Source organism: Drosophila eugracilis, unplaced genomic scaffold, assembly GCF_018153835.1.
Source record: "Drosophila eugracilis isolate 14026-0451.02 unplaced genomic scaffold, ASM1815383v1 contig_2088, whole genome shotgun sequence".
In the NCBI taxonomy this organism is placed as follows: Eukaryota; Metazoa; Arthropoda; class Insecta; order Diptera; family Drosophilidae; genus Drosophila; species Drosophila eugracilis.
Genome location: NW_024572964.1, coordinates 1,114,437 through 1,139,650, shown reverse-complemented (window position 1 = coordinate 1,139,650; position 25,214 = coordinate 1,114,437). Strand labels below are relative to the sequence as shown.

At 45.3% G+C, this 25,214-nt stretch overlaps 1 protein-coding gene across 4 annotated transcripts in view; it reads left to right on the top strand.

The window, feature by feature from the left end:
* Nucleotides 1-6,168: 6,168 nt before the first annotated feature.
* Nucleotides 6,169-25,214, top strand: part of LOC108104729 (protein bric-a-brac 1) — a 56,872-nt gene continuing 37,826 nt past the window's right edge. For all 4 annotated transcript variants that reach the window (XM_017210966.1, XM_017210964.1, XM_017210965.1 and 1 more), the window contains exon 1: nucleotides 6,169-7,671. In XM_017210966.1, the coding sequence (XP_017066455.1) occupies nucleotides 6,169-7,671 (1,503 nt within the window). The remainder of the gene's footprint in view (nucleotides 7,672-25,214) is intronic.

The window sequence follows — 25,214 nt, the reverse complement described above, 5'->3', positions numbered from 1 at the left end:
TGGCAGGCAGGCTCTTTATTTTTCGCCGCTTTGTGGCTTTGACTTTGGCCAGGTGTTTACGACCTGCACAGCTGTAAAATCAAAGGAAAAGAAGGCCTCTTGGTGTGGGGACTGCTTGGAAGTCACTTTGGGAAGGTAATCAAAGAGTTAGGCAAGCTGCGGAGCAATTATAAAGCAGAAACTTAAGATGAGGGAGGTTAAGATGCATGTCAAGTAGGTATTAATTTTAGATTTGTGATTAAATAGTATTGCCTTCCCTTTTTAAAACAAAATGTACTTAAAAACCCCAAGGAATTCCCAGATCTTTCCATGTATCCTAACAAAAACCGAGTCATGCCACAAGCAAAAATCACTCAGTTGGTAATTATTCCACATCGACTTCAAACAAGTCCCCTGACAATTACCTGGAGTTCCCCTCCTGCCCCTTCATCCCTAGATTCCCGCCTCTTATAATAATCGTGCATTGTCAAACACCGCTGGCAATTATAGGAAGTCTTCCCTTTTGGCAGGATGAACACAGCCCAAAGACTTCCACCTCGGATATTTTCTTCCCGTTTTGTTTTTAATATTTCTGCTGGCGCTTTTAATTAGTCGGGAAATCTTTTGAGCGCTTTCCGTGACGATTCCTTGGGCAGGACTTCAATCAGTGAGCCGTCTCTGGTGCAGTAATCACGGCTGAATCGGGGAAATTATGTCAGTGGATGCTTAAAGGGAGTTCTTAAAGAGCCAAGGTGCAGCCGATGGCGCTGTCCAAGGGGACACATGTGCTAATCCTCGGCAGAAGGATGCAGCTATGGCTACCCCTCGACCACATGGCCTAACAACTTGCAACAACAGACGTCGTCGTCGTCGTCGTCTGTCGACTGTCGATGCCGTCCGGCAAATACAATAAAAAAAGAAATTATTTGCCTGCGTCTGCACTTGATCTAGGGGAGTGGGCGTGGCAGCGGAGGCGTTCATTTGTATATAAATGAAGAGGGGTGAAGAAGAGGGGGGGGGGTTGGGTTTTCCGAAGGAGCGACAATGGCCAAGTGGAAGCGGAAGCGACGCAATGCAATCAAATGGCGCAGCGCGCAAAATCTACAAAAACACAAACGCACACACATGGGCAAATACAGGCAGCAGATGGACACACATGCAACGTGGTGGGGGTAGGGGATTGGGGGGAGCAGGAACCGAGGACACTGGACAACTTGCAACGCACGCGAAAATCTTGCCAGTGGGGCGCCCGGGAAACTGGAAAGCCCAGGAACCGGCAGCCGGGATCCCAGGACCCCAGGACCTCTTCCTATTCATCCTGCAAACAGTCCTCGGTACAGTTGCGCCGTCTAAGCCTGCTGGCTTCAGCAGGAGCAGCAACCGCTGAGAGGGGGAACCACCCACACGCCCCTTTCTGGCCATGTTTTCGCGTTCGTTTTGCCGCGTTAACTGTCCATCAATGCGGGCCCAATGGGGGAGTGCACAGAGAGAAAATGCGGCACTCTAAAGAGATAGATTCTAGATTCTTCAAAAGAGATAAAGATAATGTTTATTAAGTTAAGAAAAGGTGAGTTAGATTGTGGTAAATTCATTTTTAAGCCAAAAACTTCATAATGAAACTTCAAGAACTGATATTTCTTTCATAGCTTTAGCTTTCCCTTAGTCTTTTGCAGGGTTATAGTAAGCAGTTCCTATTAGATCCCTTAATTAAAACATTTCTCCTGGTGCATCTGTTTCTAACTCAAGCGTAGGACTCATCCTCATCCTGGTACTCCTCCTCATCCTCATGCGTTTCCACATCCTCGTGCGCGTCCTCCATCTCGTTCTCGTTCTCATTCTCGGCCGGCTGTCTATCTGTTTGTGTCTGTGGCATGCACCCCTCTACCTGATCCCCGACTGCTCAATCCTCGCCCACAGCCCCACCCATTAACCCCAGAATACCCCATCCCGGGGCACCAGAGCTGCCCCCACCACGATTCGTTTCCCAATCAGACAGCCAGCGGCATCGTTAGCAACGCCACGCAACGAAACGCGACTCTCGGAGTTCGCCTGCATTTCCAAGTTCCAAATTTCGTTGCAACCCCGATGGTCAGCAGCTCGGACTTCCACGTCCACTCTAGCCACCAATCCACCGACTCCAATCCCAATCCCAATCCACCTCCCTGCCCCACCCCATCGTGTAAGCCCTTTTTCATTGCCCATACGCCCTCAAGGGGGTTTTATTGCGCTAGGCATTTTTGCATATTTGAGGCATCATCGCTCATCGCTTTTGTGTGTAAGCCAACTTTTAGACATGGTCGAAGGTAAAAACAACAGCAGGAGCAGGAGCAGGAGCTGGAGCAGCAGCTGAGGACGAAGAATCAGCAAAGGGCTAACCCTTGTGCCACCCATTTTCTGCATTCTCTAAGCTGCAGCGTCGCCGTTGTCGCTGTTTCTGTTCCTGTTGCCGCTGCCGTTGCGTTGCACTCTTCTATTTGGCGTTTTAATATGCAACATTTTTTCCCGCTGATCTCCCCGCCGGCTAGCCCCCATCCCCTGGTATCCATTTTCTACTCATGTGTACGTTTGGTCACCTCCATGGTCACAGCATTGGATACTGAGAGAAATTATCTTGAAACTGACTAGAGCCTTGATTTATTTTAATCATAATCTGATTGTAAAAATCGTAGAATAAGTGAGAGTTAATATCTTTCCAATAAAGAAGAAAAGCTCGCAATAAAATCCTCATAATTTTTAGTCAAGATATCTTCTTTAATATGAAAAGACTTAATAAGACTTCTCAATAACTTTTCTGGCAGTGCATTCACACTCATGGCAACCGTTTTATTTGTTTGTTTGCTTGTTCGCTCACTCATGTGTGTGGGTCAGACGGCGGCAGAGACGACGACGTCGACGTTGATGGTGACCTCTCACCCCTTCCGCAACTTTGTCTGTTTGGCTCAAATGTTGTCATCTTTCCCCGCGCACACACTCAAACACCAACACACACCGAGCCCACCCACTTCTGGCCTTTCGCAGAGGCTTTCGTCGCTTTTTTGGACATCCGCATCCAGTGGATTCTATCCTCTGAACCTGGACCTGCCTCCCGCATCCCGCATCCTGCGTCCACATCTCCAATGTCCTTTCACGTCCGCGTCATCGTTTTGCTCGTCAGCGTCGTCGTCACCAGTTAAATACATAAATTTTCGTATAAACGCGTTCTGCAGTCGCGAGCCTAGCAGCCATTTCCCATTTTCCATTTCCCAGCGCCTGCCTACCCCCTCTCCTCTTCGCTAGATGGCAACCAACAACAAACAACTTAGAGAATGCGTGATGCATTTCGTGTTTCTGCGTTTGATCCAAATTTTGTTTGCCGCAATTCATTTGTTGCCATGAACCGAGCACACTGGGATCTAATTAGAGATAGTTTGATGGGGAAAATAAGCACAAATATCGGAGATACTATATCAGATAGTATGTGAATATCATCACTGTTTAAGGAGTTAAGAAAAGAAGTATCATCTAAGTTTACTCAATACAAGCCTTGAACTAACAGAAAGTGGTAATAATAGTAAATTCTGATAAATATTAGGTTAAATTTTGTTAAAATAATGATACAAACTTACTATAAAGATATATTTAAGATAATTTATTCAAAGAAATCACAAAATATATACCTAATGAACCGTAATACGACACACTCATCAAGGTAATAGAGATAAGCCAGTACAAAGACACAATTTCACGAAACTACTTCGAGGGCTTTGGGCCATTAATGAGCAGAAGTATCACTTAGTGTCATTAAGACGCCGGATATTGCTGAATAAAGGGCATTAAAAGTCACATTCACCAGGCTGCCAGATGAATACTGATCACTGAGAAGTATAAACTGAACACCCGATCGATGGAAAATACCTGCTGATCGCGTATATATCCCCCCTCCCCCTCCCCTTACGCGACCATTCATGGCCGATGTTTATTATAATGTATAATGTAACCGAACTGAGAGCAGCCGCCATTTGCCAGTCACGAAAAAATTATGCATAATTTATGACTGGCTGTGGTAGGCCCCTCTCGCCGCCTCTCGCTCGCTCACCTTGGCGGCGGCAGTAGCTCCGTCTCGCTCGCACTCGCGCGAATTTATTTATTTTCGCTGGATTTGTATTTTTTTTTATTTTATGTTTAGCATTTTATAAATGCGCAAATAATCATAAACACACACAGGGAACTACCCACACAGCCACAGCCACACACGAAATCGAGGCTGACCAGTCTCGTACGTTAGTGCCCCGCCCCCCGCCTAACGCCCCATTACCCACTTGCCACACCAAGACCCCTTCGCTGCACCCCTTCGCCCAGGCAGTGAGAGCGAGAAAAATGAGGAAAAATAGTGGAAAACTGCAGGTGCAGCCGAAAGAAAGAGAAACGTCTCTTAGACGGCAAAGAGTCCGCTTATCGCCGTCCCTCTCGCGAAAGAGAGAGCACGACTCTCCCAATTCGCCGCACTTCTTGTTATTCGCCTAAGCATTTGTTTACAATGCACGAGCGGCAGCGACGTCGGCTGAGGCGTCGACTGCGAAGAGAGTTTTTCAAGGGGACTTACGGCGAGAGGGCTTAGCGGGTAGAGTAGGGAAGGGGCGGGGTGGTAGTTCCCCTCGAACGGAACTAATTAATGAAGCATCTTTCAGTTTCAGCCGAGTTTTGTGAGAAGTGCGTGAGGGAGAAGGAGAATTTGGGCTCGCAAGAACAGAAAGGAAGGGGGTTGTACTGCGGAAGACTTCCATGATCAGTGATCTTAGACTCTTAAGATTACTTCTAGATATTAGAGTTAGATTCTTCCCAAAATAAATGTCAGTTTTATCAAAAACCTTTCTAATCTCTTAATACTTTCCACTAAATTCCCTAGAAATTCACCCATAAGAAACCTGTTAAATCAAAAGTTATATACCCATCGAGATAGCCGAAAAACTTCTTGCCAATATCCACCTTGCCACTTTCTGAAGACCCCCCAACAGTGCCACAAGGGGTACTGGTTGGGGGAGCACTACTCCACCCTCTCCTGCCCAGCGCCTCCGAAAAATATTAGGCCTAAGCTCGCTCTTCGCTGCATTTTCGGGGCAACTTCCGTTTCCTCACGCACGCACACTTGCCACTTGCCACATGCAGCGACGCATCCTTTTTACGCAATGGTAGTAGTGCAGCGCCAAAGCGCCAAAAATTTTTGGGGGTTGCAACGGCGAGAGGCCGAGAACGAGGACGAGTTCGAGTGCGAGGACGACGACGACGAGGACGAAGGACGAAGGACGAGCCAAAAGCCGATTTCGATTTTGAGTTCGAGGAGAGCCAAAACGCAGCGCAGGAGCAAAGGAATGTGGTACCGTTAGCCGGCGTTTTTTGGCGCCTACAGCTCGCCGTTTTCAGCCATTTTCAACCGACTCTGCTGCTTCGGTTCGGCCGTAGTCTCTGCCTCGGTTCTCAGCCGCGCTGCCTCCGTCGCATTTTCCTTTCGCAACGCCGGCAGAGCAGTTCGCGAACTATTCGCAACTTCGTCGCGAACTCAGTCGCAGCCTGAGAGCAACAACTACTACAAAGGCAGCACCAGCACCAGCACCAGCAGCAGCAGCAGCAGCAGCAGCAGTAGCAGTAGCAGTTGCTGCAACATCAACGTTGCCCCTCGGCGGCCCTCAGTTTTCCATATCCACAGTCACAGCCACATCCACATCCACATCCACATCGTCGTGGCCCATCGTCGTCGTCGTGTGTTAAGTTTGTTTTGAGTTTTTCCGTATCAAAATGTGCAAAACGATTTCAGTCTAATTCAGACGCTCGTGCTGAGAAGACTTTTGGCCCTGTTTGTTGGCCAATAACCATAGAACACAGAAACGGAACTGAAAACACACTGAACACGACGACGAGAACCGAAACGAACTGAAAGAACGAGGCGGGCTAATTGCCAAATGGCCACGTAGTGCGCGTAACGTAACGAATACGTAAAACACCTACACATACGCACTCACACACACACACACACAAACCAAGAGACCAACACTAACACCGACACTCACATGTACATGCCCACTCTCAGTTGAGCGTCGTAAATGTCGCGGTTTTTTTGAATACTTTCTTCCGCTATGTGAAGAGCGAGTCGCGTAACGCCTAACGTTTAACGTCTTACGATCGCCGGATCAACGTAGATCAGCTGTAGACAAAATGGCGTCGGCGCAGGCGGAAGCCAAGGCTGGCATGGCGCCCGAGCAGGGACCAGTGATTCAGAGGCAGCGCAAAGGCTCGGGATCGGGCGCTGGCTCTCCGAAGAGCAATAGGAGTTCACCCACTCAGCAGGAGGAGAAGCGCACGAAAAGCGAGGATCGCACTTCGCCCACTGGCGCGGGTAAGGACGAGGATAAGGATGCCCAAGGGGCAGGAGGCGGAGGAGGATCATCGCCGGTGAGCTCACCGCAGGGCAGAAGCTCTTCGGTGGCATCGCCCAGCTCGACTTCCCAGCAGTTCTGCCTGCGCTGGAATAACTACCAGACCAACCTAACCACCATCTTCGATCAGCTGCTCCAGAACGAGTGCTTCGTGGACGTGACCTTGGCCTGCGACGGTCGCTCCATGAAGGCCCACAAGATGGTCTTGTCCGCCTGCTCGCCCTATTTCCAAACCCTCCTGGCGGAGACGCCCTGCCAGCATCCCATAGTGATCATGAGGGATGTGAACTGGTCGGACCTCAAGGCCATCGTGGAGTTCATGTACCGTGGCGAGATCAACGTGAGCCAGGATCAGATAGGTCCCTTGCTCCGGATAGCCGAGATGTTGAAAGTGCGCGGCCTGGCGGATGTGACCCACATGGAAGCGGCCACGGCAGCAGCGGCGGCGGCTTCCTCAGAAAGAATGCCCTCCCCCAAAGAGGGTGCTTCCACTTCCAGAACTGAGAATGAGAGGGAGACCGAGGAACTCCTGGCTTTCATGCAGCCCGAGAAGAAGCTGCGCACCGATTGGGATCCCGCTGAACTGAGACTCTCCCCTCTGGAGCGCCAGCAGGGCAGAAATGTGAGGAAGCGGAGATGGCCCTCGGCGGATACGATCTTCAATCCTCCCGCACCTCCCAGTCCGCTGAGCAGTTTGATAGCCGCCGAACGGATGGAGCTGGAGCAGAAGGAGAGGGAGAGACAGCGGGATTGCTCGCTCATGACTCCACCACCCAAACCACCACTGAGCAGTGGCTCGGGAGTGGCAGCTGCGAGGCGTTTGGAAACCGCCATCCACGCCATGGACATGCCCTCGCCTGCTGCCACGCCAGGACCTCTCTCCCGATCCTCGCGGCCTCACTCGCAGAGTCCTCAGCAGCAGCAGGCTCAGCTCCCCCTGCCGTTGCCCCTGCATCCGCACCACCATGCACCACCTGCCCCACATCCTTCCCAGGCCTCTGGATCCGCCCACCATCCGCCGTCACCCGCTGGAGATTCCCGCTTTCCCTTGGGACCCGCTGCCGCCATGGCCGCTGCCATGGAACTAAGTGGTTTGGGTCCTGGTCCGCCCGCTGAGCCACGCCTACCGCCACCACCACCTCACCATCATGGCGGAGGAGTGGGCGGTGGCGGCGTAGGTGGCGGAGCAGGAGGAGGAGTGGGCTCAGGCGGAGGATCGTCGCTGGCAGATGACATGGAGATCAAGCCCGGCATCGCCGAGATGATCCGAGAGGAAGAAAGGGTGAGTGAAAGTTATCATCTTATTACTCCCAAGTGCAATCCGAATGTTATTTCGATCAAGATTTAGATTCGGAATACGACTATATATTCCTCAAGATAAACAACAATTCGATTTATTGCCTCGTAAATTATTGCTAAGATTTAAAGAGAAGTGTTTCTTGTCAGAGTCTCTTCCATGGCAATTCCATGGAGAGCGGAGAAGATCTCTCTTTTGCTGCTGCAGCGCTGTTGCGGCTCAGCTGCAGCGCTGCTTCTCTCCCACTCATAGACTATCTCTCTCTCTCGTTCACTCTCCGATCTTTTCCCTCGGTTTGTTTTGATTCACGATTCGCGCAATCTTCAGTCTTCGGCAGCGAATTCTGCCGGCGGCATTTCGCCTCGTGTCGTGACGTCACAGAGCGGAATGTGGAGCTCCAGTCCCACCGATTCCGACCCCTTCCCGCCCCGCCCCCTTTCAAGACCATTCCCTGGAATGATTGACAGCATTCACGTGCTCCACGTCGTCAATTGTTAGGGCGACGCTCTCTTCTCCCGCTCTTCCACCCGCGGAGATTTGCTCCACATATTTCCCTCTCCTAGGTCAGATCAGTCCCCCCTGGTTCCCGCGAGTTCTAGCGGAGCAGCCACTGGAACGCCATGGTGACCAAGAGGTGATTGAAATTCCTGCGGCCTGCGGTTGATTTCGATCTGCGGAGCATTTTGTGACTTGTTGTGGTTCCCTAAGTGTGCTTCAATTAGGGCAGCGGCGAAAGATCGCTGCACGGGGAAAATAAGGGGGTCAGATACTGTATCTTTACTAATGGGTTCTGTTCTTGATTTTTATTATATTTCATCTTTAAGTTTATCTCTCATCTTAAGAGGGTAAAGAAGATGGTTCATTACTTTGATTTTTAATATTAAATTTTAAAATTCATCTTCTTTAGTGTGATTTATAAGTTTATCGACTTAATCCCTTCTTTATATAATTTAAACTATAAATAGTTGATCATAATTTAGGAAGGTTTCCCCCTCAAAAAAGACTCTGCGTATATAACTTAGCTAAGTTAATAATTTAAGATAGAATTTAACAATATTTTTGTCAGTTTAGCTCCTGGACTCAGACCTAGGGACCGGTTCGAGGCGGACTGCATTAGCACTGAGCTCACCGCAGAATTCGCACTTTAATAAAAATTTGTATTTATTTATCCAATAGACGTCGTTGACGTTCGCTCAAGAGCCGCGGTCTCCGTCGCCGGAGTTCCATTCAGAGCCCAAGTCCAGGCGAGATCAATCGGAATGCGATGTTTGCTTGTCTGGATGACGCTGAGGAGAGATCCCACAGTGACTCCTGGACGTGGCCATGGCCGCCAAGCTGCTTGTTCCATGTTCCGTGTTTATTGTCGCTTTCGAGTGCATTAATCAAATAGCCGGCCTCATATGCATTAGCCTGCTCGTGTGTTCGATTTTTGAAGCCGTTTGTTTGCCCCATCGCCGCGGCGCTGCTCGTTAGCGTCTCTTTTCAATAAATATTTTGTTTTTATGCTTTTTTAAATATTTTCCCAACTGACCGTTTGCTTTGCTTTTTATGTGCTTAGAAATTCTTTGGAAAATGCATCTGCATCGGCAACGGCAACGGCATCGGCATCGGCATCTGTATCTGCATCTTTGTTTGTTTGCCTCGGTGTTGGTGTTTATGCTTTCCTGCTGTTTGCCTTTCCGATTGTTCTTCTCATTTCGCCCCTCCACCCCTCACATTCTCCCAACGTTTATTCACACATTTCATTTATTATTAAAAATTGATGCATTTTTGGTTGCTTCGCGGCGATCGCATCAAGCCAATGAGCTGCCACCAGCGGGCAGAGAGAGAAAAGGAGTTCGAAATTCGAGGGATTATAAAAGCCATTAAGGGGAACTCTCCCTACAAAGATTCTTTTTGTTAACTTTGAGGATCAAGAAGCTATATCTTTTCTTTCTGTGTAAAAATCAAATATTGACAGCCGCATCCTCGACTCGACTTCTTTAATATTTATAATTCCTTTCCATTTATATTTATATGCTTATATGTTTGTGTGAATGCACCTCCGATTTATGCCCCCTCGCCCCTCCCCGCAAGCTGATAAAGCCGATAAGTGTCAGTCGTCGTGGTCCAGGGGTCTCAGCTCTCAGCTCTCAGTTCTGGAGTCTGGGCCCTCGGATTCTGGTGATTAATTGCACTTTTATTTGTCTGCCTTCGTTTTTGTTGGAACTCATTTTTTCTCCTTTACGCGTTTTTGTTCTTCGGTTTTTCATATTTTATTGCCACATCGCATTTAGATTGTGTGTGCGTGTGTGTGTGTGTGTGTGTGCGAGTGTGCATCATTAGAGGTTGTATATTATTATTGGTTTCCTCTCCGGCCTCGCGATCGGTTCACTGAACTTTTTGCGGAGCGTGGGCGCAGAGGAAGTTTTTATTAGGCGCAATAAGAAGATTCAAGCCCAGCCAAGGGGAAGTACATTCATTTGCCCGACGAAGTGCCCAACTTATTAGAAGGAAAGTTAAAGAACATATTTCGAAAAGAATGAAAAACAATCGAGTTACTGATTGCGATCAATTCGATGTCCCGCAGCCTTTCCCTTTCGATTTCCTCGCCACTTTCCCACTCAATTAGTCCGCAGATGAGGGCCAAACCGCATGGAGAAGAGGGAGAGAATCTGCGAGAATCTCACACTCATGATTAGCGTGTGTCGCTTACCTTTTTGCAGCAGGCAAAAACTGCAGCCACACACAAAAAAAGAGACGCTGCAGACAAATTACCGCAGGGTAGGGAGAGGGGAAAGGCTAAACGTGCCACATTCAAACTACTTGAACAAAAACCCCGGGAAAAAGGTGAGGAATCAGGAAGAAGGAAAAGGAAAAAGGGAGCGAGTGGCTGGCATGGAGATTGAAGAAGATGCAGCTCGAAAGGGAAGCTCGCATCTTGCAACACGAGGCGAGTGGCTGGCTGACTGTGTGTGAAGGAAGCCAACAAGCCACTTAACCCAATCGACAAAAGTCATTACACTCGTCACTCTCCGACCAAGAAGACCTCACAGATACTTTTGTGCTGCTCAGATTCAGATTCAGAAACAGAAACAGAATAAGATTCAGATTCAGATTCAGATTTGAGATTCCCGCAGCTAGCATTAGGGGGGTTGGATTATATAAAATAATATAAATAATACAATTTATTACGTGGCCCAGCAGGCTGCCTCCTGCCTTTGGCCCCCCACCTCCTCCAGCTGCATCTGTTGCATCTAGCCTCGGAGATTTGTATTTTCTTTTGTATACAACATCTTCGGGGAAAGTAAATAAATAAAATAAAAATGAAGAAATATATTTGTGAGCAGGCGAGCAGCCGCGGCCAAAGAACACAAAAGAGCGCATCCCCAGCCGAGAATAAAGGCAGAAATAAATTGTATAATCCGCTTTGATGTATCGCCTTCTGTTTTATATTATTCAGTCATATTTTATATATGCGCGCCGATCTGAGAGCCGATCCCCGCATGGAGGATACACAACGGCGGCCATTCAAGTACTCCCCAAGTAGTTTTTACAGCATCTTCCACACAAAGATCCAAAGCAGACATGGATTTGAATTTAGATTTGGATGTGGCCCTGGTCGATTTAGTTTAAATGCTCGGCATAAACATTTAATTAAATAGGAAAGGCCATAATGGCCCGTTTTAATGTTTATATTTTCAAATACTTGGCGGAAAATTCTCATTTTTATGGCTAAGCCAAATAAATCGTATACGATGTGGAAATGAAAATGGGCAATGGGAATGGGGCAATGGGAATGGGGCAACAGCTGCACAAGTAATTCGCTGATTAATCTATAAAAATAAATTTGTATCTATGGACTCTGCTTGTATCTCGCATCTTGGGCCTCTTCTAATCGGATTTAGTTGGCCGACTCCATTTATTTTATTTATTTTTATGTCCGTAATGCGGCATAAATAATTTATGCTGATAAATAACCCCAAATGCCCCCCTCTGAGGCATCATCATCGTGAGGCGAAGGCAGCAGAGCAGGAAACGAGAAATAGGAGCGCGAAGGAGGCCGCCTTTTCAATCTCATGTATCCTTCTAAAAATATTTATTTATTTATTTTCCAGCTCACACAGAGTCTCTGCCCACATTTATTTGTAACCCTGTATAAATTTATTATATTGCATTAGTTGTAAGTCAGACCCGGGCCGCGCTGAAACTCAAATACATCTGGGAAGTTGTGGCCTGCTGAGTGTCTTACTCCTCCTGCTCTTTCGATTTTCTGGGTTTTCTCGCTTGAGGGAGGGGAGCTGGGGCTGAGATGGCACCGGGAAAGGTGCGTGGAAAAAACTTATTATAAATTACCGTATAAAATATAACAAAGTTGCTGCGAGGGAGCGGCACTGCGGCACAGATACGCTCTTGATGGAGTGCGGCAGAGAAGAAGGTGCGGTCGGGATTAGCGAGTGGAATGAAGCTGTTACACAGGCAGAAATGTTCTATGAAAAAGATATATAGATGGATTTTGAAAGAGAACTGAACTAAGAACTAGCAAATAGAATCCTTCTGATGGGCATTAAGTAGATGATAACTACCATAAGTTTTCTCCTAGTGTAGTTACATTGTCAGTCAGCTAAAAGGACACAGAAGAGAGCAGAAAGAGTTGCAGCATAAGTGCATGAGTGATGGAGGAGTCCATCGAATTAGCGAGGGCAGGAGATCGCCTCTAATTGATGCGGAGCATGCACTCCTCCACTTCCTAAAAGCCATAATGGACATTCAGGCTCTCAATCAATTATTGATGAGCCCGGATTAGATCCCGCCCGGGTGTGAATGGCTTAATCCCGCTGCCATTTTTCCTTTTTGCATTTTAAATATGTGCGAAAAGAAGCGGGCCGCACCCAACTCCTTTGGCCAAGCCACAAAGAACAAAACTCGCGGAGTTATAAAAAGGAAAAGGAACTCTGAGCAGCGAGGAGGAGAAGGAGGAGGAGGAGGACCCAAGCCCTGGCAGCAAACTAAAGACAAATATTTACAATGAGCGGCCGATTAATCAAACGCACAGCCAGCCAGCAGAGAAAAGTATTAAATAAATAAATAAATGGCAGTCCGGCGGGGCAACAACAAAGATCGGCTTCATCAGCAGTTGCCGTTGAAGGAGGCGAAATATCATGTGTATCTCGAAGATACAAGTTTGTCTTGGCCTTTGTCTTTGTGCACAAACCCCTCCCCTCCTCTCCCGCCCCTTGCAATTTATATCGAACGAAAATAAATTAATTAAAAATGCAGTCGAGCGGACAGAGGCAGATACACATATTTTCATTTTTTGTGCCGTTTTTTGCTTTTGTTTTGTAATTTATTAAAAGACGGCTGAGTCAACGGCTGCAGCGCCAATTTTTATAATTGCATTTATTTATTTACAATAATTGCGCGGCTGGCTGGCTTTTCCATTTTTCTGTTTTCTGTTTTCTGTTTTTTACTTTTATTTATTTATAGAGCACGCACGTGATTGTCATCAGAAATCGATTGAATTTCAAATTTCGACCCGTCACTGCCGCTGTTCATCGATAAGATAGTGGGTATTGGGTATTGGGTATTGATCGGGGATTGGGTAACTCAAGGAGTCGCCTAAAGATTGATTGGGAAGGTGAAAAGCAAAAAGCAAAAAACGGAGGAGTTTCAGGTGCCAGCTCTGCCGATTAGCCCACTTAAGGCGACTGAAAGATACGGAGATACCCAAGTACTGAGTTACTGAGGTAGTACTCAACCTCACAGATACTTGCGGTCGCCCTCGTCATCGTCATCGTCATGCCCATCCCCATCGTCATCGCCCTCGAACAGCTGTTGACGACGCTTTTGGCCATTGTGTCTGCTGTTTTGTATCTGCGGCTGAATGAGTGACGCGCCGTGTGCTCGCTCTGCTGTGTCTGTGTGTGTTCCGAGTGTGTGCCAAAGTGTGCTTGTGGCGGGCCATAACCTGCCGCAACTCGAGAGCTCACACACCGCCGCAGAACGGCTGAGAAAGGCCAGAAAAAAGAGCAGGGAGTCGATTCTGAAATACACTCTTCTAGAAGCCAGAAGTCAAGGAGAGCCAGAAAGAGGAAAGAAGTTTGATTTGGCAAGGAAAGTTATCAACTTAGAAGAAAGCCTGATACCAAATCTAAAGTCACTTCACCCTCAAATATAAAAGTATTTCATCATTGAAGTAAGTTCTTGATAAGCTGCTTTTATCAGAGTGACTCGAAGAGAGATCAATTAACCGCTTAAACAAGTTAAAATTGAGCAACAGCCATAAAATATGGTTTCTTGATAGCCCCGATAGCGGGAGTAATACTGAAAAAGGCAGTAAAAACGTATTGAAATAATTTCCCGAATTGCCTGATAAGATTTGTGTGAAGCTAAAAAGTGACTTGGAGAAAGATCAATTAATCTAGGCTAAATGTTTAAATCGAGCAGGGAGCCGTAAATTCCGGTTTATGGCCAAGACTGATAAGCCATTCGGGGCAATATCAAATAAAGAGCTAATAAAAATTATTGAATTATTTTCGAGATTGCCTGTTGATGTCGAGAGACCTCAAAGAAGGTTATTGTGATAGATTTCTCAAGCTTAAATATCATTTTTCAGCCTTAACTAACTAGCTGATGGACTCTCTGCTGGCATTCAGAATCCCGCCGAAAACCGGGAAATCAAAATTCGCAGCGTCGTTGACTTTGACTTTGATGCGTCGGCCGCACGCTTCGCTCGCATTCACACAATGCGGACGCCGAGATGCGATTCACAGCCATTCGCACGCTCTACTAACAGCAGGGGGTGGGGCATTGGGGGGGTTAAGGTGGGTGGGGGGACAGGGGGATCAAGTTGCGGCTGCGTGTTTAGAGCAAATCGCTCGCTACGTCGCTTTCATTCAATTAGATACATTTGTATCTTATGACATGTCTTTTCACACCTCGTGCGCTTTCTTTAATTATTGCTGAAGATCCAGCAGGCACTTTATGCCCCGCCCCTGCCCCTGCCACTGCCCCTGCCACAGCCACAAAATCCAAAATCCACGACGGCTGCATTGTGCAATAAAAGTAAATAGGTTTTGGATTTTTATAACATTTAACATTGTTCGCAGCGCATTCGGGGTTTTGTTATTTATGAGGGCAGAGCAGAAGAAGAAGAAGAAGCAGCATAAGAAGAAGAAGCAGAAAAAGAAACTCAGAAGAAGTTATGGCCCCCCCCTCGCTCCGTCTGTGTGTGCGTGTGTACCTACGTTTAAATTTTTTATGAGTTCGTAATAAAGTTTCAACATTTTTCATCATTAAAATAAAATATAAAGCCGAAATTATATTTTATCGTCTTTGCATCATTCTTTTTCCTTAAATACACGGCACACACACTCTCGCCACAGCGAGATACAAAGATACAAAGATACAGAGATACTCAGATACGGATACAAAGTTGAAGTTATGTGTAGCAGCGTGGCAGTCGCCGCTGCCGTTGCCGTTGCCGTAGCGGCCATAATAATGAATATATATGGAGAGGGACAAGAAACCGCACTTTAAATGAAGACGGGCTGCAGCCCGGCAAATACATATAATAAATAAAATAACAAAAAAGATGTGAATAAAATAAAAAATGAGGAGACGCTGCCGCGGAGATGTTCTTTAATTTAGACCGCGCCCCTCCCCGGGAAGGAGGGCAGCGGCGAAGTGAGTGGGAAAAAGGGAAATAAAAATAAAATAAAGCGAAAAAGTAATATAAAATAAATATTTCAAGAAACTCGCTTCGCTGTTGTTCTTGTTCTTGGCAGTGCTGTTGTTGTTGTTGTTGCTGCTGCTTCTGTAGTAATTTATAATATTCCTTAACGATGTGCAAAGGGCAAAAACTGAGCAAGCTGGATACAGTGGGGTGAGCAGAAGAAGGTCTTGGGTAAAATGAAATGATAAATTGTTGGGCAAAGGGTAGTTCCCTTAAGCTTAAACTAATAACTTGTTATATAGATGATATTAATACCAATATATTACCTATAGATCCATATACTAAAATCAAACTACTTCCACCTTAAGCTTATATCCAGTGCTGACTTTATTTGCCCTCCTTCCTGGGGAGACCCAAAGAAGTGACATATTTGCCTAACTTCGGACATTGAACAACAGACATCGGACATCGGACATCAATCAGCAGCTTGCCAGCTGACAAGTGACTTTCGGTAAGGTGAGGGGCTATCTGATTTACGGCTGACTTTTGCAAATCATGCCCACTGTGCGGAGCCTTAATTCATTTTATTCATTTTTATGGTTGCCGTTCTTTATTTTTCTGCTTTCTGTGTTTTTTTAATGCGCAGCTGCTAAGGAAATGATTTTCGAAAATTGAAGTTTATGACGATGAATGGAATAATTTTTTTTATTATTATTCTTACTTCTGCTCCCCACACACATCGTCTGCGTGTGTGTATCTGTGATCTGTGGGCTTGCCACAACCATTTATATTAATATAAACAATAATCGCCAGCGCTGTAAACTTAAGTTGGCCATTGAACTCCGGCTAAGCTCACAAAGCTAACATTTAAATATATATTTCTTCGACTTCGACTTCGACTTCGACTTCGACTCTGGTTGCGGCGACTGACTGCAATTTGGCTTAATTGCGTGCAACTCGCCGCTGCTATCTCATTATTATCAGACGGCAGTGACGTCGCACGATTAATCAAATCAAACGAAATCGAATCAAAGACGATTTACATGCACATGCGAAATGTGGAGTGTGTAGAGTGGAGAGTGGAGAGTGGAGAGTGTGTGTGCCTACCCATACTTCCCATATAAATCCGTATCTGTATCTGAATCTCTGCCCCGTTCTGCCCCAACTGAAGTATCCATCCAAGGGGCTGGCTCGGAGCTATGACAAAGCATTTTTAAGCCATTTGATTGACTGACGTTAAAATATTCACGAGCGGTGCATGCAGCGATTTTAATCGCTCGCCCCCCTCCTCCTTCGCTCCACCAACTCTCTGCTCTTCAGTTCTCTATGCAAAAAATAATAATTATTAAAAAACCATATGAACACGGCCCTCTCTGTGTGCGGGGCTTGGCTGCGGCAGAAGAAGTGCACGCAGAGAATTGAAGTCATCTTTGTGGGTATAAAAAGAAAGATATATAACTATATCTTTGATGTCTTTTAATGGGTATTTAGAAGACTTTCATCTTACTAAGAGAGTGATAAGAGTATGCAAGGTTTGCCCTTTTAAAGAAGACTTTTGCCTAAGTAAGGTTAAAGGTAATCTTTTCCTATATAAAACACTCTTTTAAGCTTCAGTTAAGTTTCAAATATTTCTTAAGCCAGCCTTACAGTATGGAAAAGTTCTCAGATTTCCTCGCTGTGTAAGAAAAAAAAAAGCGAGTGCAGGGACAGATGACGATGTTGCAGTTGCAGTTGCAATGTTGCTGGGGCGCTGCCTTTGGGCCCGGCCTAAGTATCTGTATCTGCGGCTATATATCTGCATCTGTGAGTCGTGTGCTGTGGGGCATACCACGCTGTTGTTGTTGTTGTTGTTGTTGTTGTTGTTGTTGTGGAAGGCAAGGAAGAGCGGGTGGCAGTGGGATTAATGAATTTGATATAATGACATTTTAGATTGCATCTGCATAACATTTAATTGTGTTTGCTTGTTTGGCACCGGCAGACACGCGCTTTCCGCCTCGTCATTCCCGAAAGAATGGGCCAAAAGGCGAAACATGGCTATATTGAAATATGGCCAAGGGGCCTTCCTTCCATCCCCTTCTTCCAAGTGGGTGCAATTCGATCGATTTTGTTCCTAAACTTTTCGCAGTTGCCATATGCAAATGGCGCGTAATGGGCGCCTCATTAAAGTTTAAGGCATGCAACAAATGGACAATCATTTTTTGCTCCTGCCCCCTGTCCACTGCCCCTCTGTCCTCTGTCCTCGTTTTTTGTGCGGTATTTTTTATTCCGGTGGCATTTCGCTGACTGACTGAGTTCCTCTCCTGCTCAGGGCTCACTCAATTAAAATGTAGAGCCCGCACTGCCCGGCTGCAATTGCAGTGGCCATTGCAGTCGCCTCTGTGCTGTTTGTTGCCTAATTTGCCAATTAAGTTAATAGGCATTTATTATTTAGCAATAAAATATGCAAAGCAATTGTTCAAAATGTGGCACAAGCACACACACACACACACACACTCCGATAGCCGGGGGCAGGAGGGGTGGAAACAATAACTCGGCCAACTGTACCGGTGGCCACAATCCACAATCCACAATCAACAGAAAACAGAAAACAGAAAACAGAAAGCAGAAAGCAGAAAACTGAGAAGCGAGAAGCGAGAACCGGGAACTGAGTACTGAAAACTGAAAACTGAAAACAGCCGCAGCAACTGGCATAATAACTTTTGAAATGACAGCGAACAAACAAAAAATATTGAGAAGCCAGAAGGAGCTGTGGCAGCTGGCCCAGGACGAACTGCAGATACCCTGTAGGAGAGAGAAGACTAAGCTGAAAGGGTGTTGCCTCTTTAAAGAGTATTAAAAGGAAGATTCAGAACTACTTTAGGTTAAGGAAGCTGCTTTATGAAAGGGAAATACCTGTAAAATATTATTCAAAGTGTATATAATAATGCTCTAAGATTCTTTAAAAGTATTTCAAAGGGTTATAAGGTGTGATATTACTTAAGATTACCTATTTTTATACTAAGCTAAGCCAATAACTATAACTGACTTATGGGCCTACTAATTCCTAACCTTAGCTTGACTCCTATCAACTCTTTCCTCTCAGTGCAGTAAAAAGTGCAAAACCTCTTTAGAAGCCAAGTGCCTCGTCTTTCTTCGGCTGCCTTTCCAACTTCGACTTCGAGTTCGATGCCTGCCACAGCGACTGCAAAAACAGAAAACATAATTTACTTTGGGCTGCATAAACAATGCAATAAAATAAAAGAAGGGGAAAGGGGAGGGGGGGAATAAAATATATGGCATTGGAATAAAATATTTGTAACAATAATAACGCAGAGCCAGAACGAGAGTCGGGATCTTAGAGCCAGGCGGGTATCTTAGAGACAGAGTCAGAGACAGAGACAGAGGCAGAGACACGCACACTCGAAACAAATTGGTGGGAAGGTAGGGGAGGGACGGGGAGCAGAGGCGGCAACTCTACTCAGTTATTAGGGGCAATCAAAATGAGCAGGAATTCAGAAATTATTATCCATACGCCATACGCCATCCGCAGTGGCAGCCAAGAAACGCAGGACATGCCAGTGGCCCGAAAAGGGGCTCGCAAGGGGCTAAGACGGAGCGGAGACAACGACGAGGTTGGTCCGCACGTTTCGATTTTGTGCGATTTGTTTTGTGGATAAAACTTTTCAAATGTATCTGTATCTGCGGCTGCAGTCGTATCAGTACACAGTAAGAAAGGGAAGTATCTTTGAGGTTTAGAAAGAAGAGGATTCTTGAATGGCTTTCTAATGAAATGATACTACAAGGAGGCTAGACTTCGTCTTAGGATATCTACTTAGACTTTTCTCTCCATGTAGCTGAATCTGCAGCTATGTTTGGGGTCCGCAGAAGTTTTCTAGACCAGGTTCGCTACCTTTTTGGCCAAAGTACAGGCGAGATGTATACGTGGACCCATAAATTCCGGGGCCGCTTTCCCATTTTCGATTTCTTCCTTCGAGATACATATATTTGATAAATTATTACTTGTGCGCAATTGGTTTGTTATTTTAAATATGTATTTTGGCCGTTTCGCATTTTTATTGCATTTAGTTTTTCGCCCGAATTTATATTTATGCGCTTATGGAATAAATTACGCATACGCCGTGCCAGCCACTAGCCACTCGCCACTCGCCCCTCGCATTCCTCGAATAGTTTTCGCATCATTTTCGGGTGCATTAAATTTTATTTGCGATTCCTTAACGACTTACTTGTACTTGAGGCACTACTTATATTTTATTTATTATGTTTTCCCAAGTCGCTTGAGGGGGGAGGGGGGCTGAGCGTTCGGTGTGGAAAATTATGAGCTCGATTTATTGGCCATTCGATGGGCGAATAACAAAGCAATCCGAATAACTTTGGTTATTAGCTCATACTAATTCAATCTTAAGTAAGGGCCAAAAATAACTCACGCTCTCACCTCTAAGGCCCCACCCCCCGCACCATAATTAACTCCAACTTGCGACAGAATGAAAAGTTTCCATTGGCAGCAAGACAAAGCGACTTAACTAAATAAAAACACTCGGCGCGGGGCGCAATTGAAAGCGTTAAAATAAATACGAGATGCAAATAAATAATAAGTTAAAAACAGTCGGGTAAATATTGTAAATGGCACACAGGGAGTGGGAGGGGGAGCGGGAGATGGCGACCTCCCTCGATCTCCGGACTCGAATACGAATACGAATCCGAATCCGTATCTCCATCTCCGCCAGCTATTTGCCTTGTGTCTAGTTTGCCATCGGGTTGATCAAATATTTGCCGCTCTAGCGTTTTAAAACTTAAAATTATTGTCTAAATAGAAACGCGGGTAAATATCACCGTGCTGGCAGCGTGTGTGCTGGTGTTGGTGTGTATCTCTGTGTGTTTTCCTATTACGACAGCCCAGAGGCCTACATACACTTAGTGTAATGATACCAAACGGCACAGAGGAAAACACAGAGGCTAGCGAAGAAGCTAACGAAACTAAAGAAACTGAAAAAACTGAAACTGAAACTGAAAAAACATCGTCTCGTACACGTTTGACCCATTAATAAAATGGCAAAAGTTACGGATTTCGAATTATTATTATAACAATAACATTAATAACGTTATTACTACGGCTGGCTCTGGCTCTGTCTCTGACTCTGTCCCTGGCTCTGACGACATTCGAAAACGGAGCTGGGTATTTGAATTTGTGTTTGTGTCCAGGGGGTTGGAATCCCCTACAAGTCGGAAGATAATTATTATTTATATTCTAACAAAATGCATAAACTTTTATGGCTTCTTCCTCTGGCCCTCCTTGGGCCCCCCACAAAAAAGAACCCGCCGTTGACAAAACTGCGCATAAAACGAAATTACATTCTACCTATAAAGGCGATAAGCAATGGGCTGGCAATATATATATATATACATCTATATAGTTGCCGCATGTATATAATGTATATGAGTGGCTATATAACTATAGCTAAATATTGCACAATATATTTTATTGCGAACACTTTATGGGGCCTCCTCGGTGCGCGGCGCGTTGACGTTGTAAAAGAACAAACACGAGGCTAAGGGAGTTCAGGGGTGGCAAAGGGGCTGAAGAGAGGAAAATCAATGGGGATAGATATATATATTTCACTTTAAGGCTTACAGAGACATGAACTAATTGAGAAGAACTTATAGGGAGAACTCCCTTGACTTCATATTTTGCATAAACTTACAGCAGCAAGTTTAGATTCATTTTCAGGAACCTTCAAGGCAGAACTCTTAATATTTCCCTATAGATCCGATTCAGTCAAGTAATAAACACTAAATTACAAACCCATTCAGCCCCAAATTTGATAGTAAACTCAAGTTCCAAATCGAAAGGTCTTAGAACTCTTAGCACCCATAAGCCGATTACCATTTCATATTTTCCCCGTCAGAGTTTCCGTTTCGATCGGCTTGGAGGGTCGTAAAATGCAGCCCACTCGGGGAAAACCTGAAGGAATGCCGGGATACAAAGAGCAAATCTAAACATATCTCGCCCATCGGCCACGCCCTTAATCAACTAAGTAAGTGATATAAAAACGCCTCGTAAAAGTGCGAGAATGCGGCAACAATGTTGCACCAGTTGGAAAAAGTTGTGGCAGAATGGCAGAATGGAAAATGGTAAAATTGTAAAATGACCAAATGGCAAAACAGCAAATAACTACCACAATTAACTTGCGCCAACTTTTATGTGGCACTAGTGGCAGGGGCGCCACACGGCCAAAATCCACTCCACTTTGCCCCGGCCAACTTTTATTGGCTCCTGCCAACCGACTGGTCGGTCTCAGCCAGGCAGCGGCCTTATTCAAGTCGCATATAATTAGAATTAATCATTAAAATGTAATAATAATACGAATAAATGCCGCAACATTGTTGCAACCGAGCGGAGACCGCAGAGCAAGAAATTATTTTACGATGTTGCTGCTGTTTCTGTGGATGTTGCACAGGCAACTTGGGAACTTGGCAGCCAGCAACCGGCAACTGGCAACCGGCAACATGCCTCCTGCAACTTTTTATGACCGCGTGCATTTTTACAGCTGGCCCGCTTCTAGCCAGCTTTTTTATATTAAAAGTAATAAAAGTTAAAATGGCAGAGACCGGGCGAGAGAGAGAGAGAGTGAGCTGAATTTATGGTCTTAAAACTAATTTAACTTTTATAAAATTACCAAACACGCATAAACACAATTTTAATGCCGGACGCACGCTGCAAGTTCTTCGGGTGTTGCAACAAACTCGACCCGCCGATGAACCCGAGATGCATTCGCACTTACTGCACACTGAGAGAAGTTTTGATAGAGTTGGCTCAGATTTTGCTGGATTTGAAAACTTAAAGTTTGTTCAGAAAAGTATCTTAAGTGCCAGATCAGGCAAATCTGATACGATTCTTATGAAAAACAGATACAAACTTGTTTCCAAGCCTCGGCTAAAGAGATGGCAAATATTAAGGAGACCATAAAAGTGATATTTTCCCACAGTGCACGGCCAAGGCAGGGCAGTAAACTGTTGTTGTTGTTGCTGCTTCTTTTAGCTGCTTTTTGTTATTCATATAAATTTTATTCCATGCCATTCTGTTGTTCTCTTTTGTTTGCCATTTTTTATGGGGCAGGGCAAGTTTGTTGCTGATTTTTATGAGAGCTCCAGCCAATGGCCGAGAAAGCACAGTGCATCTCATCAGCTGGTCAGCTTAGCTTTTTGGCTAATTGCAGGTGGACAGGTGATCGGGTGGGCCACCACGATGCCCCGATACCCCTCTAATTACCTGGCACATTCGCAATGTATAGCCACATTCGGGCCGAAGTGAGATACAATTTCGTAAACGGAAGCAATTAACGTGGCCCCATAACAGCTTGTAATTAAAATTATAATAAGATGCCTGGCCAAAGATATAGAAAATAATACATGCGAATGAGATACGTGAATGTATCTGTCGCTGTGCCAGCTCAGCAGATACATTTACAGATACAAAGCTACAGCTAAAGATTCAGATACATATTCGTGGAAGTACACTTATCGAACTGTGCGAGTCAGCAAGTCGCAGACAATTATTCCAAACAAAATAGCGGCGATAAATTTCAATATCTGAGCGGTACACGTCCGTAGAAATGGAGAAATAATAACAATAATAACTAAAAGCGACTCGGCAGCGCACCCATCAGATACAAAGATACACGATGACAGGCGGCGCAAGAAACGTAACAAAACCAGAACGGCGAACTCAGAACTCAGAACTCAGAACAAAAAACTAAAAGCGCTGTAATTAAATTCGTGTGCCTCTAACTGTGGTTGTTGTTGTCGTTGGTTTTGTTGCAAATTCCATATTCCGTGGGTACATCTAACAGATACTTAGTAGAGGTGGGTGCGTGAGAGGAGGTCGTGCGTGCTCAGTACGATTGATTCTTATTGATAGTGAACCTTCTTAAGGTTCTCTGGTTGGTAACCAAACTTCTAACTAAGAACACCTTCAAACAGCTTATGAAGTATCCCCCACGAGACGTCATCGCTAATGACCAAAACAGCTGGCTGGCTCAGGCAAATACAGATGGAGATGCATTGCATTTAACTAAGTGCTGCACTTGGTATTTAATTTTATTTCCACTTGTAAGACAACAAACTAAAGTAGGCTAATTGTTTTTGTTGTAGGAGCTGCGGCGCAACTATCTGCCAGATACGAAAATAACAAAAGAGCCCCAGAAAAGCGCGGGGAAAGAAAAACAAACTCGAACTCGAACTAGGGGAAAGAAATACACTACTCCCTAGGCATAGGAGAGGAGGAAAGCCCGTTCTTTGCTCATTTATTTGCTTCATTTCTGTTTCAGTATCTCTATCTGAAGATGTAGATGTATCTGTATCTGTATCTGTATCTGTAGCTGTAGCTATAGCTGTATCTGGATTCATTATGGTTATTATTATATGATGTTGCCGTTGCCGCTGCTTTCTTAGAAATAATGTACAACGAAAATTAATATTATGCAGCATGTTGCGCGATACAAAGATACAAAGATACAAAGATACTGAGATATAGAGATACACACAGCCGGAGATACATTTGGCGTAATTAATGTCGGGAAATGCAGACGAGCCGGGCCATAAAAACTACATCGAGAGCCCCCCGAAAAGGGGGCGGGGCGGTGGCATCAAGAGAAATTGTTGTAATATTTAATTGAATTTTCCAAGTCAGCTTTATCCGCTTCATTTGCTGCCTCCCTCTCTCTCTCTATCTCTTCGCTTTCCCAGTGAGTCATTAGAAAACATAAAATTTAATAAAAATCATAAGTGCTCAGCGGCTGAGACGGCGGCGGTGGCGGCGGTGGCGGCGGCGTCAATTTGATGTTCAACTGGAGGCCATGGGATCACGGATTGCGGAGGGAAGAGCATGTGTTGTAATTTATAAAATGCATCTAGATGCAATTAAGTAAAGCATGAAAGTAAATTACAAACAAATGCGGAAGAAGCAGTGCACCGAAATACCAAAAGTATTTATAAGTTGATTTTGATATTAAAAAGCCCATCGCCCTGCCTCAGCTGGGAAATGATTTACAAATCAAGGCAGCTGGCTTAGGGAGTGGCCCTTGGGCCTACACACAGACACAGCAACAGCATCTTTATTATTTTTAGATAAATATCTTTCGATTTCGCCAGCTGCACTTCCTCATCGCAGCTCGATGCAGTTATTTATTTACTTTACGTTTAATACATTTTTAATGCGCGGGAAACCCTTTTCGGCGTGCGTGCAACTCGTCTGCCACTCGATTTATCCCCGCCAGATCCAGATATATATATATATAGAATGGGATGCTGCACCTCATCATCAATTAGAAGTGCCACGAGCTGTGGCAGCGTTTGAAGTTGGCATCGCGATGCTGATGGGAAATTAAGAGTGCAGCTCCTAGAAGGTGCAAAGATGGGGAAATAATGCGGATAATTCGCCAGCAGATCCATCAGCCATGCAGTCTAATCGAAATATGAATTCATTTCATTGCAAGTTCAGGGCTTTAATCAAGGGATCATCAGATATCTATCTTCATTGTTGCAACTCAGAGAGAAGTATCTGAAATTGTGCTTTCCCCCTCCAATTTTTTACCCACAAATTTGCCTCTTTCGAGCAACAAATTTCCACCAAAACTGCAGCTGGCAAAAATGCAACTAAACTAAAGCAAATTAGGCGCAGCGCACATATTTGATTTAGTTACTTGCATTTAATATGCACCGGCCCCGAATGGCGAAGCCTTAAAAGCCCATAAATGTCAGGCCACGTCACAGAATCGCCTGGAAAGCCGGCAACAATGTAGATTTCAGGGGGGTTATGAGGGGGTGTTTTGGGTGTGCGGGGAATTCTCTGCTGGCCCGTCGACAAGTTGAAATGTCG